This window comes from Rosa chinensis, chromosome 5 (assembly GCF_002994745.2).
Source record: "Rosa chinensis cultivar Old Blush chromosome 5, RchiOBHm-V2, whole genome shotgun sequence".
Classification (NCBI taxonomy): domain Eukaryota; kingdom Viridiplantae; phylum Streptophyta; class Magnoliopsida; order Rosales; family Rosaceae; genus Rosa; species Rosa chinensis.
In genome coordinates, this window is record NC_037092.1 from 70,953,033 (window position 1) to 70,967,487 (window position 14,455).

The 14,455-nt window shown below is 37.2% G+C and overlaps 2 protein-coding genes across 11 annotated transcripts; both read left to right on the plus strand.

Annotated features, from left to right (window-relative positions):
* The first annotated feature begins 1,327 nt into the window (after positions 1 to 1,327).
* LOC112201806 (factor of DNA methylation 4) lies at positions 1,328 to 7,972 on the plus strand. Of its 3 annotated transcripts, XM_040507365.1 has the most exons (9): positions 1,328 to 1,727; positions 3,597 to 4,093; positions 4,124 to 4,702; positions 4,900 to 5,081; positions 5,673 to 5,741; positions 5,834 to 6,127; positions 6,359 to 6,586; positions 6,910 to 7,145; positions 7,552 to 7,972. In XM_040507365.1, exons 2-8 carry the CDS (start codon positions 3,604 to 3,606, stop codon positions 7,141 to 7,143), a joined length of 2,076 nt encoding a protein of 691 aa, XP_040363299.1. In that variant the 5' UTR covers positions 1,328 to 1,727; positions 3,597 to 3,603; the 3' UTR covers positions 7,144 to 7,145; positions 7,552 to 7,972. The 3 variants fall into 3 exon arrangements, with proteins under 3 accessions (XP_040363299.1, XP_024198489.1, XP_024198487.1); XM_024342721.2 differs by having other exon boundaries at positions 3,597 to 4,702; positions 7,537 to 7,972; XM_024342719.2 differs by having other exon boundaries at positions 3,597 to 4,702.
* Positions 7,973 to 9,392: 1,420 nt separating this feature from the next.
* Positions 9,393 to 13,896, plus strand: LOC112166313 (factor of DNA methylation 1). 8 transcript variants are annotated; one of them, XM_024303119.2, is made up of 8 exons: positions 9,393 to 9,716; positions 9,942 to 9,980; positions 10,094 to 10,692; positions 10,832 to 10,888; positions 10,995 to 11,291; positions 11,872 to 12,081; positions 12,478 to 12,713; positions 13,602 to 13,896. In XM_024303119.2, the coding sequence occupies exons 2-7, from the start codon at positions 9,950 to 9,952 to the stop codon at positions 12,709 to 12,711; spliced, it is 1,428 nt and encodes a 475-aa protein (XP_024158887.1). In that variant the 5' UTR covers positions 9,393 to 9,716; positions 9,942 to 9,949; the 3' UTR covers positions 12,712 to 12,713; positions 13,602 to 13,896. The 8 variants fall into 8 exon arrangements, with proteins under 8 accessions (XP_024158887.1, XP_024158893.1, XP_024158891.1 ...); XM_024303125.2 differs by having other exon boundaries at positions 9,394 to 9,716; positions 9,856 to 9,980; XM_024303123.2 differs by having other exon boundaries at positions 9,394 to 9,716; positions 9,934 to 9,980.
* Positions 13,897 to 14,455: the final 559 nt, after the last annotated feature.

Genomic DNA, 14,455 nt, shown 5'->3' on the forward strand with positions numbered 1-14,455 from the left:
ATAATCGGTTGCTGCATTGGAATTTGCGTGACATGTCATACCTCCAACTACATATCTCAATTATTGGTGGCCTTTTTACGTACGGGGGATATGACCATGCAATTTTGCATCCCATCAAGCTAAAATTATTTCTAGATGCTTGTGTACATCTAATAATTCTTTTTTACTCTTTTGATTTTATGGTGGAACTGTGCATTTACTCATTACATTGCTCAACTGTTATATTTAATCATCTATGGTTTATATGTCGAAAGAGCCAGATAATGGATTATTCAACTTCTGATTGTTGCTTACGCAATGACAATATTGTTTCCCTTGACTGACTGGCATATGTATATAGTGCAAAGACGTATGTAATTCTTCATTCCCACCGGGCTTAATTCCAAAGTACTCCATAAATTTGGCTATAATTGTTAATTTACATTTCACAATTACAATTGTGAAAATTTACCTCATAAACTTAACAATAATTGTCAATTTACACTCTCTCCATTAATTATAACTTTTACATAAAATTTCAATAATTGTCAATTTACACTCTCTCCATTAATTATAACTTTTACATAAAATTTTGCTTCAATCTGGGTCTAAGAGGTTTTGAAGATTTCAAGAATATATGTGCTAAAATAAGCAATTTGTCATTAAAAATTGACGTGCTTCAGATCGATTTTGCTGAAGAAACTAAGTTCCACCAAACTCCCACCAAAATATTATATTTATCTCTACTGTAAATCACAGCAAGTTCATGACTCATTTATCCGCATTTCCAGCAACTTCTTGACAACAATTATTGGAAAATTTCCACCAACTTTATTGTTACTGATTTTGTTTGGTAAAAGTAAAAACTTAAAATGTTATAAAAAAAAAAAAGAGAAGTAAAAAGTAAAACCTTATGACTATTTAAATTCATCAACACTTTACTCTTTTCCTCTTTTTCTCCAAGTCAGTCAATGCCCGTGAGCCATGCAAGTGACACGTGGACACAGGAGAATGGATATCCTATTTGGCTTTTTCCATCAGGTCCTCTGCCAGTGAGCATCCCCATTCTCAATTCTCCACGTGTCTCTCCGAGGGCCCACAAGATCACAGTGATCGAGACACGCTACACCACACTCTAAAACCCCACTTTCAAATCACCTCCCTTGATCAAGCAGATTTCCCAACTCTAACCAAAGTCCCACCGTTACAGTAGCGAGTAGTCTCTCAATCCCACACTCGCGAAGACGCTTTCCTTAAATGAGAAAAAAACAAAAAAGAATTGGAAACGAGAAAATACCAAGAACGGGTATGTTTTTCGGGAACGAAATGAAATATAGTGGACTCAGAGAAGGCCAGTAGTCCTCTCCAGTCATTGCGTTTTCTTTGCTTTCTCTCTCTAAGTTTCCAAAATTGATTCTCTCTCTCTCTCTCTCTCTCTCAAAACCCTAACCCTCATTCTCTAGACCACAACACTCTTCCGCTTCTCGTCGCCAGCTCGCCGTAGACTCGCCACGGCGTCGTTTCGGCTTCCGGCGTGTCGCATTATCGGCGTTTCTCCGCGTTGTCGGTGATAGTCGGAAGGAAGAAGGAGGGAGAGTGGGGGTTTTGGCTCTGTGGGACTTGTACGACGGCGTTGGTGATCGGTCTTTGTTTTGATCAACATTCCGGCGTTTTGGCTCGCCGGAGAGGAGCGATTGGGGTATCGGAGGCTCTGTGGGAAAAGAGGTTTGTTGAGTGAAACTGCGAAGGTAATTTCTGAACCTAATCCAAGTGATTTAGCTTTGTTTGGTGCTTATGGTAAACAGAGGCGTTCCGTATTTTGGGGCAACCAAACAGAGGGGACTAGTTACTCAGAAGAATTTTCTGCTTTGCATATAGATGGTTGTGTTGATTGTTGAGCAGAATTGCTTGTTGTTTTGTAAAATAAATGTTAGGGAAAAAAAATAAAAAAGGAATTGAGCCTGGTTGTATGTTCTGTTATCTGTAGCCGAAACTTCACCAATCTTTGGTTAAATTCAATGTTTTCCTTCATTATTTATGTGCGATTATATGTAGGAGCGGAACAAGCATTTGGTATTTTACATATATCAGCACCTTGAGTGGTTGTTACACTGGCACGTTGGTACCTATTTAACCTTCATGTAAGCAATGGCAAATCATTGAATTAGATGTCTAAGGCTGGATGCAAATGTAGGGTTCTTTTGTTTATTTGTTTAATCAGGTAAGATTTAGAAAGGATGTTATTTCAAATAGAATTCCATGTAAAGGTAAAAAAGGAAATTTGACATAACTTTGGTGCATATCCCTAAGATATTGAACAGATATTTGAAATTACATGTCCTAACTTACTGAGTATCTGTGAAATGTTTGGATGTGTGGTTTTACTCACCAAAAAAGAGATTTCAAAACTGTATCTGTAAGTTTTTCTTTCTCATATATATGAGACTGGAATTAGGACTTCAAGTTTTATGCATGGCTAGAAGTTGAGGAGCTTAATCTATTACCTTCACCATCTGCATAATTGTGTGACTTTGAGTACTTTTAAGGAAAGAAGCAAATTTTACTAGTTATAACTACAAACAATGTTAATGGGGTAAAGAAGTAAAATCTATTAAGTGTGAGATAACAAGATTTTGTTTAGTACTGAAGACAGTAAGTAGCCTTACATTTGGAACTACTGAGACAGTCACTAATTGTAATGGTTACTGTCCACATCTAAAGTGTGCTTAAATATGATTTAAAAATGTTAAAAGTAGGTCAAAAACTTGTATGCCTTATCTACATAGATTCTTATAGTTGGCTGCTGTGCTGGAGTGGATGCTACTTGAGTGACAAAAAACAGCTGTATATGAGCATCAATGTTAAAGATCAATTGTTGATCAAATCATCAGGCAGACTTATATATATTAAGATTTACATGTCTCACTTAATTATGCTGGTCTTATATGCATGGGTTTTGCTTGCTGGTGACAAACATCTCCTTCTTGTATAATGTTGTCAGTTAGTTTTCTAATGCCAAGTGATTTTTCATGACTAATCTTGTTCTCCTGTTTATATGCACAAATGAAAAGTCATTTCTCTTTGTCATTATCTTTGTGAAGCATATGTTCTGGTTTTACTTGTGTAGTAATGTCTCAGGTACCAAAGACTGTTGCGTATAACAAATGTTGCTGTTAGTAGTGTTGTTACTTTCATGGTGCATTTAGGTTGCATAAAATAGATATTTAAGTTTTGGTTCTCTTTTTGACTAATAATTTACTGCTTGAGTTTTGTTATTAGGACGACTGAAATATATGTGATCATGAATTAGTCAAAGTACACTATGACATTATGAAAAATAATCGAAATGACGGAGTATACACCAAAATTTTGACTCATAATTCAGATTGATTGGAATTTAAGTGAAGGTCACATTCTCACTGAAATAAATAAAGTTGCCGTTATTTAGTCCTTCAAGGTGGATCTAAATTGTATTTGGGGTCTCCGTCTGTGAGTTTTTATTTTTTTTTTGGGGGGGGGGGATACGCTTGTATCTTATTGCTATGTTTAGTAGCTTGAAAGAGAAAGAAGTGAGAGGCAATCAGAAGTTTAATGTTAGATTTTGTTCTGCATCTCAGGTTTGATATGTCTCACAGATCAAAGGAAGAAAAGGATAAGTGGTCTGATTTCAAGTACTATGAGGACAAGTATTATAATGAGTTAAAGAAAGGTAGTTATAAAATAAAAAATTCTGATTCAACTTACAGATGTCCGTTTTGCCATGAGAAAAGGAGGCAAAGTTACCAACTTAGGGAGCTTTCACGACATGCTTCTTCTATCGGCAGAGGCTCACATAGCAGGGGTATAAAAGATGAAGCCAAGCACTGGGCTTTGAAGAGTTATATAGATAAATATGTTGCTGTGAAGAGTCGGTTAGAATCTGCAGACAAGATAGAACGGCCTAGAGAACTTGCACCCAAGGTAGGAGGACCTGAACAATCTGCAGTCAAGCTAGAAGGGCCTAGAGATCCTGCTCCCAAGAGAGAACGGGAACCTGCACCCATCAGAGAACTTCCTATAGAGCCTGCACCAAAGAGAGAACGCCATTTAGAGCCTGCACCACAGACAGAATCCCCTATAGATTCTGCAACCAAGATTGAATCCTCTAGACTGAATGATGATAAATTGTTTGTATGGCCTGTGATGGGCATTTTGGCAAACATTAAAACTGAGTTCAAAGGTGGGAAACATGTTGGCGAAAGTGGTTCTAAAATGAAAGCTGAGTTGACAGCAAAAGGTTTTAACCCTGTGAGGGTTCATCCATTATGGAATTTTCGGGGTCACTCTGGTTTTGCAATTGTTGAATTTGAGAATAACTGGGAAGGTTTCAACAATGGAATGTCCTTTGAGAAAAGTTTTGAAGTTGAGCGCCATGGAAAAAGGGACTATAATCTGATGAGGAATAAAGGAGATCAATTATATGGATGGGTTGCTCGGGATGATGATTACAATTCAAGAAGCATTGTAAGTGATTATCTTTGCAAGAATGGAGATTTGAAAACTGTTTCTGGTCAGCAAGCTGAGGAACATAGAAAAACTACAAAGCTTGTATCCAATCTTAAAAACACCTTGGAGATAAAGAATTCACATCTTGAGGAGATGCAAAACAAATATCATAAGACTGCTAATTCCTTAAACAAGGTAGTGCTTGAAAGGGATGCGATACTTAAAGCTTTCAATGACGGTATGCTCAAAACTTCAATAGTGTATAATTGAATGCACTTTTGAATTTAACTTTTCATTTTCCCAGTTCAATATTGTGATATCTTACTTTGAATGCTCAAGAGTTCGTCAACTCTCTATAATTGAGTGCACTTTTGAATTTAAAGGTTCATTTCAATTTTGTGATTGCTTACTTTGAATCTCACTTTATGTTGTTAGAAAGAGAGAAAAGGGAACAAATGGAAAAAGAACAGCTCAGCAGAATATTAAGGGACCATGAGAAAGCCGCAGTGCAGTTGGAAAATCAAAAAAAAGAGCTTGAGCGCCGTGAGAAGCAACTGCAACAACGCAGGGCACAAAATGATAGCGAGAGGAGGAAACTCCATCATGATAGGCAAATGGTAATTTTTTTGTTCTCTTCTATCAAAGAGCTTAGGCTCTGTTTGGATGTGTGGGGTTTGCACCACTGTCATTAACTGTCAGGTTGTATTAGTTTCTTGTTTTAAGTCAGTTTAAGTTTGATATCGGTCTAACGTATAAGTTGTTTGTGCGTTAACCTTGGAAATTAAAATGCTAGAAGGAGAAGAGACACTAAGAGAATGGGATCAAAGAAGTATAGAATTCCTATTAAGTTACCTTTTACATTTTTGCTGGACCACTACTTATATGATGTTCATTATATTGAGGAAACTCCTCATACTTAGTTTGAATAAGAAAGAGGATTCAGCATCTCTTGTTCTACTTGCTTCTTGTTTGAGTTGTTACAAATCTGACCTCATTCAAGTTTCAATTTCTAGCATTCCTAAAGTATGTTTCATTCTTTTTCGTGTGTACATTATGGTTGTATTTCATCGATTACTGCACTCCTTTGACTAGTCTAGGGTTCAGAATCTGATTGTTTGATATATATATATATATATATATATATATATATGTCCATCTTATTGCAAATTATTAATTAGTAATAGCTGATAGATGTCTTTCTCTTTTAGAATGCAAGGGCTACACTAGAACAGAAAAAAGCTGATGAAAATATGTTACGGTTGGCTGAAGAACAAAAGGTTTGTTTTCCATTTGTTTTATTTCTGGTACTTTGTGGAATGGATGAATGAATATTTGAAATTTTGTCTTTGGTAATTGACTGGAATTGCAGAATCAAAAGGAGGAACTTCGTAAAAAAGTCATTCAATTGGAAAAGGAGCTGGAAAAAAAACAAGCACTGGAGCTGGAGATAGAGCAGATGAGAGGTGCTTTAAAGACGATGAAACATATGGATGAGGATGAGGATGAGGACATGGATGCCAAGAAGAAGATTGATGAGATCGAACAAAACTTGGAGGAGAAGGAGCAGGAGTATGATGCTGTAGAAGCACTTCATCAAGCGCTTGTGGTCAAGGAGCGGAGAAATAATGATGAAGTGCAGGAGGCTCGCAAGGAGCTAGTCAATGTATGGACGTTTGACCTCTCTCGTTTGACTGTTGCTTGGTTCATTGAATCTACACTATTTCTTGGTTCATTGAATTATACATCTCCATTCTATTTTATACAGAACTAATGCATTTAGAACTGATATGCGTAGATTAATAAAAGCTTCAAATTATATTTGTGGAATTTTTGTACTGCTGATACACAATGAAGCTTTTGTCATGTTCGGGGACTCTAATCTTGTATTTTGCAGGGATTATGGGATTCAACAAGCCAGGGAAATAAGACCCGTGTTCTTATTGGTGTGAAGAGAATGGGAGACCTTGACGTCAGACCATTTCAGATTGCTATCAAGAACAGATATTCTAAAAAAGAAGCGGATGTGAAGACATTGGAGGTATGCTCTCTTTGGGAGACATATCTTGCGGATCCAAACTGGCATCCATTCAAGATCATTACTGATAAAGAAGGGCATTTTAAGGTATACAATTAACTTCTTTTGTTGTTGTTCTTGCTATTTATGTTTCATTTATTATGAGTGCATTTGGTTTAAGTTTAGATTTTAAAGGTGATTGCCTTGTAATTATGAGCTTCTGGGGTTTTGTTGAAGAAAAATTCATGTGGTCAATCCTTTGAACTTGCAACTGGCACATGTCTTTTGTTTTGTTTTTGTTTTTGTTGTTGTTCCTGAGTCTTGTCAACTTGGTTCTCATCACCCTCTATTCACAAATCACAATAGAGGGGAATTTTATCTTTTTCTTAGTATTATATGCTGTCACAGCGAGCTTGTCTTGTTTGGTGCAGGAGATTATAGATGAAGAAGATGAAAAACTGGCAGGTTTGAAGAATGAGCTTGGTGATGAAGTGGTCCAGGCAGTTGTCACTGCCATGATGGAACTGAATGAGTATAATCCCAGTGGCAGGTATTCGGTAAAAGAGCTATGGAACTACAAAGAAGGGAGGAAGGCCATTTTGAAAGAGGGAGCAAGTTATATTCTGAAGCAGTGGAAACTGCAGAAGGGTCGGAGAAGAAACTGAAGGCAAGTGTTTAAATTTTACTTATGATATAGCAAATATATGGTAATTATCTTTCAATATTATATGCATATACATATAGTAGTTATCAATTGGATGAAAAGATTGGTTTGGGAATGTGGTTATGTATAGTGACCTGTGTTTACGTCAGTTTTCATTATTTAGAATGTTAGATTAATGTGGTCCGAAGTGCTATTATTGAAATGGATTAATCAATTTTGAACTTGGTATATATCTTTGAAGATCCTGTAAATTAGTCCAATTAACGTTGGACTTAGATATTATGGGATCATGGTTGGCATAAAATATAATTTTGTTTCACCTATGATTTATGTTGTGATATAGATTATGATACACAGTACAATCTCTAATATCTAGATTCAATATCCTGACCAGAATGATCTTGTCTAGGCATTGTGGATGGAGAGTGCTTCAAGAGCTTCGGTATTCTGTTGTTGAACGACTGGCTGCTGTCGAGCTCTTTTGCTCTTGCTCAACTTTTGTTGGAAGAATAGATGTAAACTTAGGACATTTCTTTCGGTGGGAGACAGAGTTGGGAGTTGGTGAGATAAGAACTGTTGTCTTTTAAATGCATAACTTTGTTGTTGGAACTGACTATTGTGCATGGTCGCATTTGGCCTCTCATTGACCTCCGAATTAGCTGAGGCCTAGATCCCTTACCATTTAAATGTTTTCTTAACCCTTTCAATGTATTTGTTATCTTGGATGGTACGGCAGACATGGGGTCGTCTCCTGTTTGCTATCATGATCTTCAGTTGTGCTTCTTCGGACCCCATCCAATGAAGCAATGTTAGTCCAATTTAAGTTTTCAGGTCTGGAAGTTCAATTGAATATTTCAAATTCCTGTAAAAGAAACAAGGTCAAAGCTTGAAGTTGCAAGAGAGTACACTTTGGCCACAAACTCAAAATTGAAATGAAGAAGCTTTCAATTAGCTGCCCCCAGAGATTATCCCAATACATGATTTTCATTTATACCATCGGCTGCAGTAAATACAAATGTTGTTTGTATCGTACTCTTACACCAAAGTTTGATGTCGTAACTGCGATGAAGAAGAAAACTTGGTAATGCAACACCAAATTGCATGACGTGTATTTGAAACGGACATTATGGCTTGACCTAGTTGCCAACAATAACATTCTTATATTAAAGGTGTTTCTAAAACATGTTTCTTCTTTTGTTGTTGCAAGAGGAGGCTTACTGACCAGAAGTGTCAAGCACATTGGCTTTGGAGAGGTATATATATGTTGATGGGTACTGATGAAATCCCTAAACATTGTGATGAGGAAATGAGGAATTGTTTCCGTGGCAACATTGAAGTTGGAGGCTGAAGTGAATAGCAAGTGCAACAACGCAGGGCAGAAAAAACTGAAAAAAGAAAGAAAACAATGGTCGTCTGATCGAGGGCATTGAAGGGAGTTAAAAAAAAAAAAAAAAAGGAGAAGAAAATTTAGAGGACCTTTCAACATCCTCCACTTCCCCACTGTACCTCGTATCCAAACAGCCGGCTCCAAGTGCCTCCCGTGCACAACTAGGGCTGTCAATTCCGACACGACCCGATAACAGGACTCGAAATCCGCACAAAATAAAGCGGGTTGAACCCGCACGATTAAAAAGCGGGTTGGTGGTGGGTCAACCCGCCATGACCCATTTAATAAATGGGTCGGCCACGGGTCAACCCGCCAACACGAAGTGAACCCGTTTAACCCGATTGTGCTATGTTTCTTCTTGAAATTTGGACGTTCGAAGTATTTGATCATAGGATTAGACAATTTGAAATATTTCGCTTTTTAATTATTGGATTTAATTATTCATGAATTATATATAATTATTTTCGTCCTGTGGAGTTTTTAGTGAATTTAATCAATTTATGCTTTTTTTTAGTTAAATGGGTCTCATTGTTAACACTTAAATGAGTCATTTTATCTAACAAAACACGACTTATTTATTAAATGGGTTAAGCGGGTTGGAAACAGGTAACCCGTTTAATAAATAGGTTGGGTTTGGGTTTGGGTTTAAATTTTTGACACGATTATTAAATGGGTTGAGTTTGGGTTTCTATCTTGCGATACGACAAATATCTTGACCCGACACGACCCATTGACAGCCCTACACAACATACTATGGTTACCCAAGTAAAGATATATAGAAGAGTTGGCGTTCTGTTTCTGTTGGGACCAAGCCCACACTAAGCCCAATTACTACACAAAGCCCACTATGATCATCACCCCCAGACAACTAGTACAGTCGTCCGGCCTGAGCTGCAACTGCAGCATTGCTCCTTGTCTTCTGCCAGAACGTAGCTGCATCCTTATCCCTTATATGTAGTGGCGGTCCCGTGCCACGTGTTTTCATTCCGTTGTAAGGGATACACCCATATATGTGGCATCCATGAAATGAAATCAGTTTAATTCCCCTGTTTTAACCTTTTTCTAATTATTGAGCTCACCAGTTTCCCAGTAATTACTGTTTTGAGTAATCTTGCTATAGACCAAGGAAGATATTATCTGCTGTTTCTGATTTGCTAGGGAGAATCAAAGAGAGGAGATAGATTCTGGTAAGTGCCACTGTTGCGTCTTACATGCATTTTGTTTTTATTGTTGACCTGAGAGGCTGAGACCTCCATCTTCTAAAATGTTTGGTTCCTTGCTTTTGTAAACGAAAAAGTTCAACATGAGAGTCTCCCTTATCTTCAGGCACCATGTTTGGCTGATTTGAAGAGATAGGATCATATGAATATCTTCATTAGATTGTTTAATCATTACTGATTTCAGGATATCAGGTTTGAAAATGTCTCACAGATCAGAAGAAATGGATATCGGTGAGTCCGAATTAAACTTGATACCCTTTTGATTCTACTTACAACATGCACTCTTGAAGACCACCTGTCCACAGCAATGGGCTCACTTTTCTTCGATTTATATGGTTAAATAGGAAAACTGCAACAAAATGCTCGTGACCATCTTGAAAAGGCCTTCTTGGAGCAAGGCAAAGCCTTTTCCAAATCTGAAGGGCAAAAGAAGGATCTTGAGAGAAAGCTTGAACAGAACGAGGCTCAAAAGAAAGATCTGCAGAAAAAGCTTGAGCAAAGTGAACTTGCCAAAAAAGAGCTTCAGCAGAAGACTGAAGATGTACAGATGTGGGCGGACATGTATTTTGAGGTTAGGGAAAAGCAGAAGCAGAGTGAAAATCAGATGAAAGAGATTCAGAAAAAGCTTGAGCAGAGTGAATCCCAGAAGAGAGAGCTTGAGAAGATTGAACAAGCTCAAAAGAAGGCACTTGAGCAAAGTGAACTTACCAAAAAAGAGCTTCACCAGAAGATTGGAGATGAACAGATGTTGGCAGACATGTATTTTGAGGTTAGGGAAGAGCAGATGAAAGAGATTCAGAAAAAGCTTGAGCAGAGTGAATCCCAGAAGAGAAAGCTTGAGAAGATTGAACAAGCTCAAAAGAACGAACTTAAGAAGGCACTTGAGCAGATTGAAGCTCAAAAGAAAGATTTTGAGCAGCGCGAGATGAAATTAAAACAAATGGTATTACCATTAATTTTTATCTTTTGATTGTCTAGGTCTTTCCTTTGTGGAATAATCTAGTGATTGTAATATAATTGCCTGAGACATTCTTGGAAATTATTGTTTGATAGCTTATTTATGCTTTCCCCTTCTCTCTCAGGAGGAGAGGGTTAATATTGAGCAGAGGAAGGCTAAGGAAAATTTGTTAAAAGAAAAGGTATGTTTTCTATTTACTTTCAGAACTAGCAAGGACATTTGTTACATCATGCTTATACGAATGAGTGTTTTGAAATTTTTATTTTGGTGACTGAGGGGAATGGCAGAAAGAAAATGAGGAGCTCCGGAACAAGATCACTGAGTTGGAGGATCGTAAGAATCAAGTTCAGGATGAGGAGGATTTAGACGATGAGTCTCAGGACGAGCATGAAGAGATGGGTGAAATTCGAGAAAAGTTAAAGGAGAAAGAAGAAGAGCTGGCCAATGTTGAAGCTCTAAACAACACACTTATTGTTAAGGAGCTTAAAAGCAACACTGAACTGCAGGAGGCTCGTAGAGAGATAACCAGAGTACGTATGTATATGAAAGGTTCTGAATTTGACTATTTGAGTGTGATTTTCAAGGTGAATACAGGAAGCTTACACTATGCATGGAAATGCATTTATCACTAACTTAAATCAAGACATGCAATACTTTAGAAATTTGATTGAGAACTAAAATTAATGGGTGTAGAAGTCAGTTGAGGTCTGAACCAAGGGAGGGTTGACATATTTTCGTTTGTTTTTTACGTGTTTAGCTGTTGTCTGATCTTTTGTATCCGTTTTATGATTTCTCATTAGCATTTCTAATATCGTTTTCTAAACTAGTTACCTTATGTTACACAGATCCAACTGTAATACTAGAAAGTAAAATCTTACACATTGGCTTTGGATTTTAATCACATGTATTTAGAACCTTTAATCTGTTGAGGACAGACAAGCAGTAATGTTATTCAATAACTCTGTCCCAAATACAACTTAACTGTTAGAAATGCTTTCTTATTTGGTTTGATCTTCTGAACATGTTCCTTTTATGGTTGGAGATTCCATCAAATTTTAGCTTCATACTTGAGGCTCAGTGGTTAATGTATTAATCATGATGCTTGCTTGTCAATATGATAAATAGTATTTTCATATGGTTTGAGTAAAGTTTTGTACTTTTCAGGGATGGGAATCAGCAAGTCGTGCTTTTATTGGTGTCAAGAGAATGGGAGAGCTTGACAGCAAACCATTTCAGACTGCATGCAAGAGAAAATATAATACAGAAGAAGCAGATGACCAGGCAGCAGCACTATGTTCTCTATGGGAGGATTATATTACGGATTCAAGCTGGCATCCATTCAAAACTAGCAAGGATTCCTTTGGACATTGTAAGGTATAAATTTTCCTTAGAATGTACTATCTAACAGTGAATAGAATACTATTGTTGGTAACATTAGTTTCGTTGCTCCTCCTATATGGGTTTAACTTCTCATGGGAATGTACTTCCAATTAGAGAAATATTCATGTTATTGTTCCTAATGCAGTAAAAGACATCCAATTTTCCTTTTCTTGCTCATGAAATTAACTTATTTTCCTCTCACAGATGCTAAACCTAGAGGAGTCTTTCCTTGTCTAATAATGAGCTTGAATTGTACCCCAGATGAACCATTGCACCAATGTCCTAATTAATGACATTGTCCCATGTTAAAATTCTAGAATGACATTATTTTACCCCATCGTGTTTCTTGAAATTGATTTACTAACATATTGGATGCGGGTACGTACACAGGAGATTATTGATGAAGAAGATGAAAAATTGAAAAAGTTAAAGAACGAGTTTGGTGCTGAAGTTCATCTGGCTGTGTCAACTGCTTTGCTGGAATTGAATGAGTATAATCCCAGTGGTAGGTATGCACTTAAAGAACTATGGAACTTTAATCAAGATAGAAGGGCATCATTAAAAGAGGGAATATTGCATCTCCTGAAGCAGTTGAAACTGCAAAAGAGGAGAAGAACCTCATGAAGGTATGCATTTGGCGAGTATTGAGTTCATTCAAATGTAAACTAGAAATGGATAACAAGATCTTGGTAATATAGTGACTTGTGTATTTCTCTTATATAAGTTAGCTTAAATTCAGGTTTGATTGGTTTAAGCCTTTAAGGTCTCTCATTGTTTAATTAGCGTAATGCATGGCCAAACTTGAAGCATTGCTGCCAGTGTCCAATATAAGGCCTCTTTATTTAATTGGTTACCCTCGTCATTTTTTTTTTTAAATCTTTCTTTCCACACATACAGTGCATAAAATCATAAGCTTCTTTACTTCTTTCCAATAGATTTCAGGTTGGCCATAGCTTCTTCAAATTTGTCATGTGATTCGTAATGCACTTTAATTTGGTATTATTTATCTTTACATAAAGAAGACCTTTATAAATAATGGGCCTATTGTTTTAAAATTCATGCGGGATGATATGGTTGTGTAACTGATTTTTCTGAACATCGCGTTTCTTCTGTTAGAACTCAAGGAAATGTTTTATTTGTGGTGTTTCTTGGTAAATATGATCGATGTGCTCACACATCTTTGGATGGGAGGGGGGATTTGGCATCATCAAGCACCTTTTGCAGTACTGTTCTGCCTACCCTCCCTGAAATATTCGTTGAAATCATGAAAATATTTTCGATGAACTGGTTTTAACTCAATGAGACAGTTCATACCAAACATGTTCTGTTACTGTATCCATACTTTTCTTTTTTTGGCAAATGACTAATTTCATTGCTTACCATTACTACTGAGACACTGAGTTTCTTATGTTTCTGTTGTTAAGTTGTTTCAAACTTTACATTTACTGGAAACTGATAGTTGCTTGCTGATCTCACACTAGGTTCTGACCACATCCTGTTGTCCAAAATTTCAGAGTAGGGGATTGTCTCGAGAGTCGAGAGTGATGGCTCTCAAGGGAATCGAGAAGCTGCTATAATTTCCTGCTAGGAAGCTTTTGAAGTAGCCCTGCCGAGCTTGTTCCGTATGTAAAAATCAAGTCGTTTCTGTGTCGTTTTGTAGTCCAACTTACATAGTCAGGAAACAATCATTATGTGGAACTAAGATTTGGATAGTTCCATGTCAATTCCAAGTTCCCAACATGTTTGTTCACCATGACTTGAATGACTTCGTCTTAAATCTATGGTCAAGTCCTTGATATTGTACATTTAGTTGGACGGATCCGGGACAATGGAAACCTTGCTGGGCCTCGCTGGGGGCAGGTCTCGCTCTGATGTGTGTTACTAGCCGGGTGTCACAGGCCCTAATTAGCGTAGGCCCAGTGTTTGGCTCTAGGTGGTCGATATGGGGCCTGTTTCGAGCTTGAATTACCGTTTGCACTACGTGGGGGTAGTCTTTCTGTTTTGCTACCCTTATATAACACACTGGTTATGGACTTATGGCCTGAGAATAATCACACCAGGATTAGGAAAATCGTAATTAATTCAAGATTAAATGAGAATATGGGTAGTTAATGCTGGAATATAAGGAAATAAAATGAATCCCTTACGATTCTCTACTATCTATGTGCTCACTCAATATGGTAAAAGAAAATAAGAAGAGAATAAATTCATTTTTATCTATTACGTTCACTATGTTTTCTTTTTCTGAATCAGAAATCTGTGAACCAAACACGACCCGTTGTAGAGATTTGATATATTTCTTTACTTGACTAGTGCCTAGTGGTACACAAATCTGTTCTTTTCTCGAGAAAGGTTGCGAACACACTCG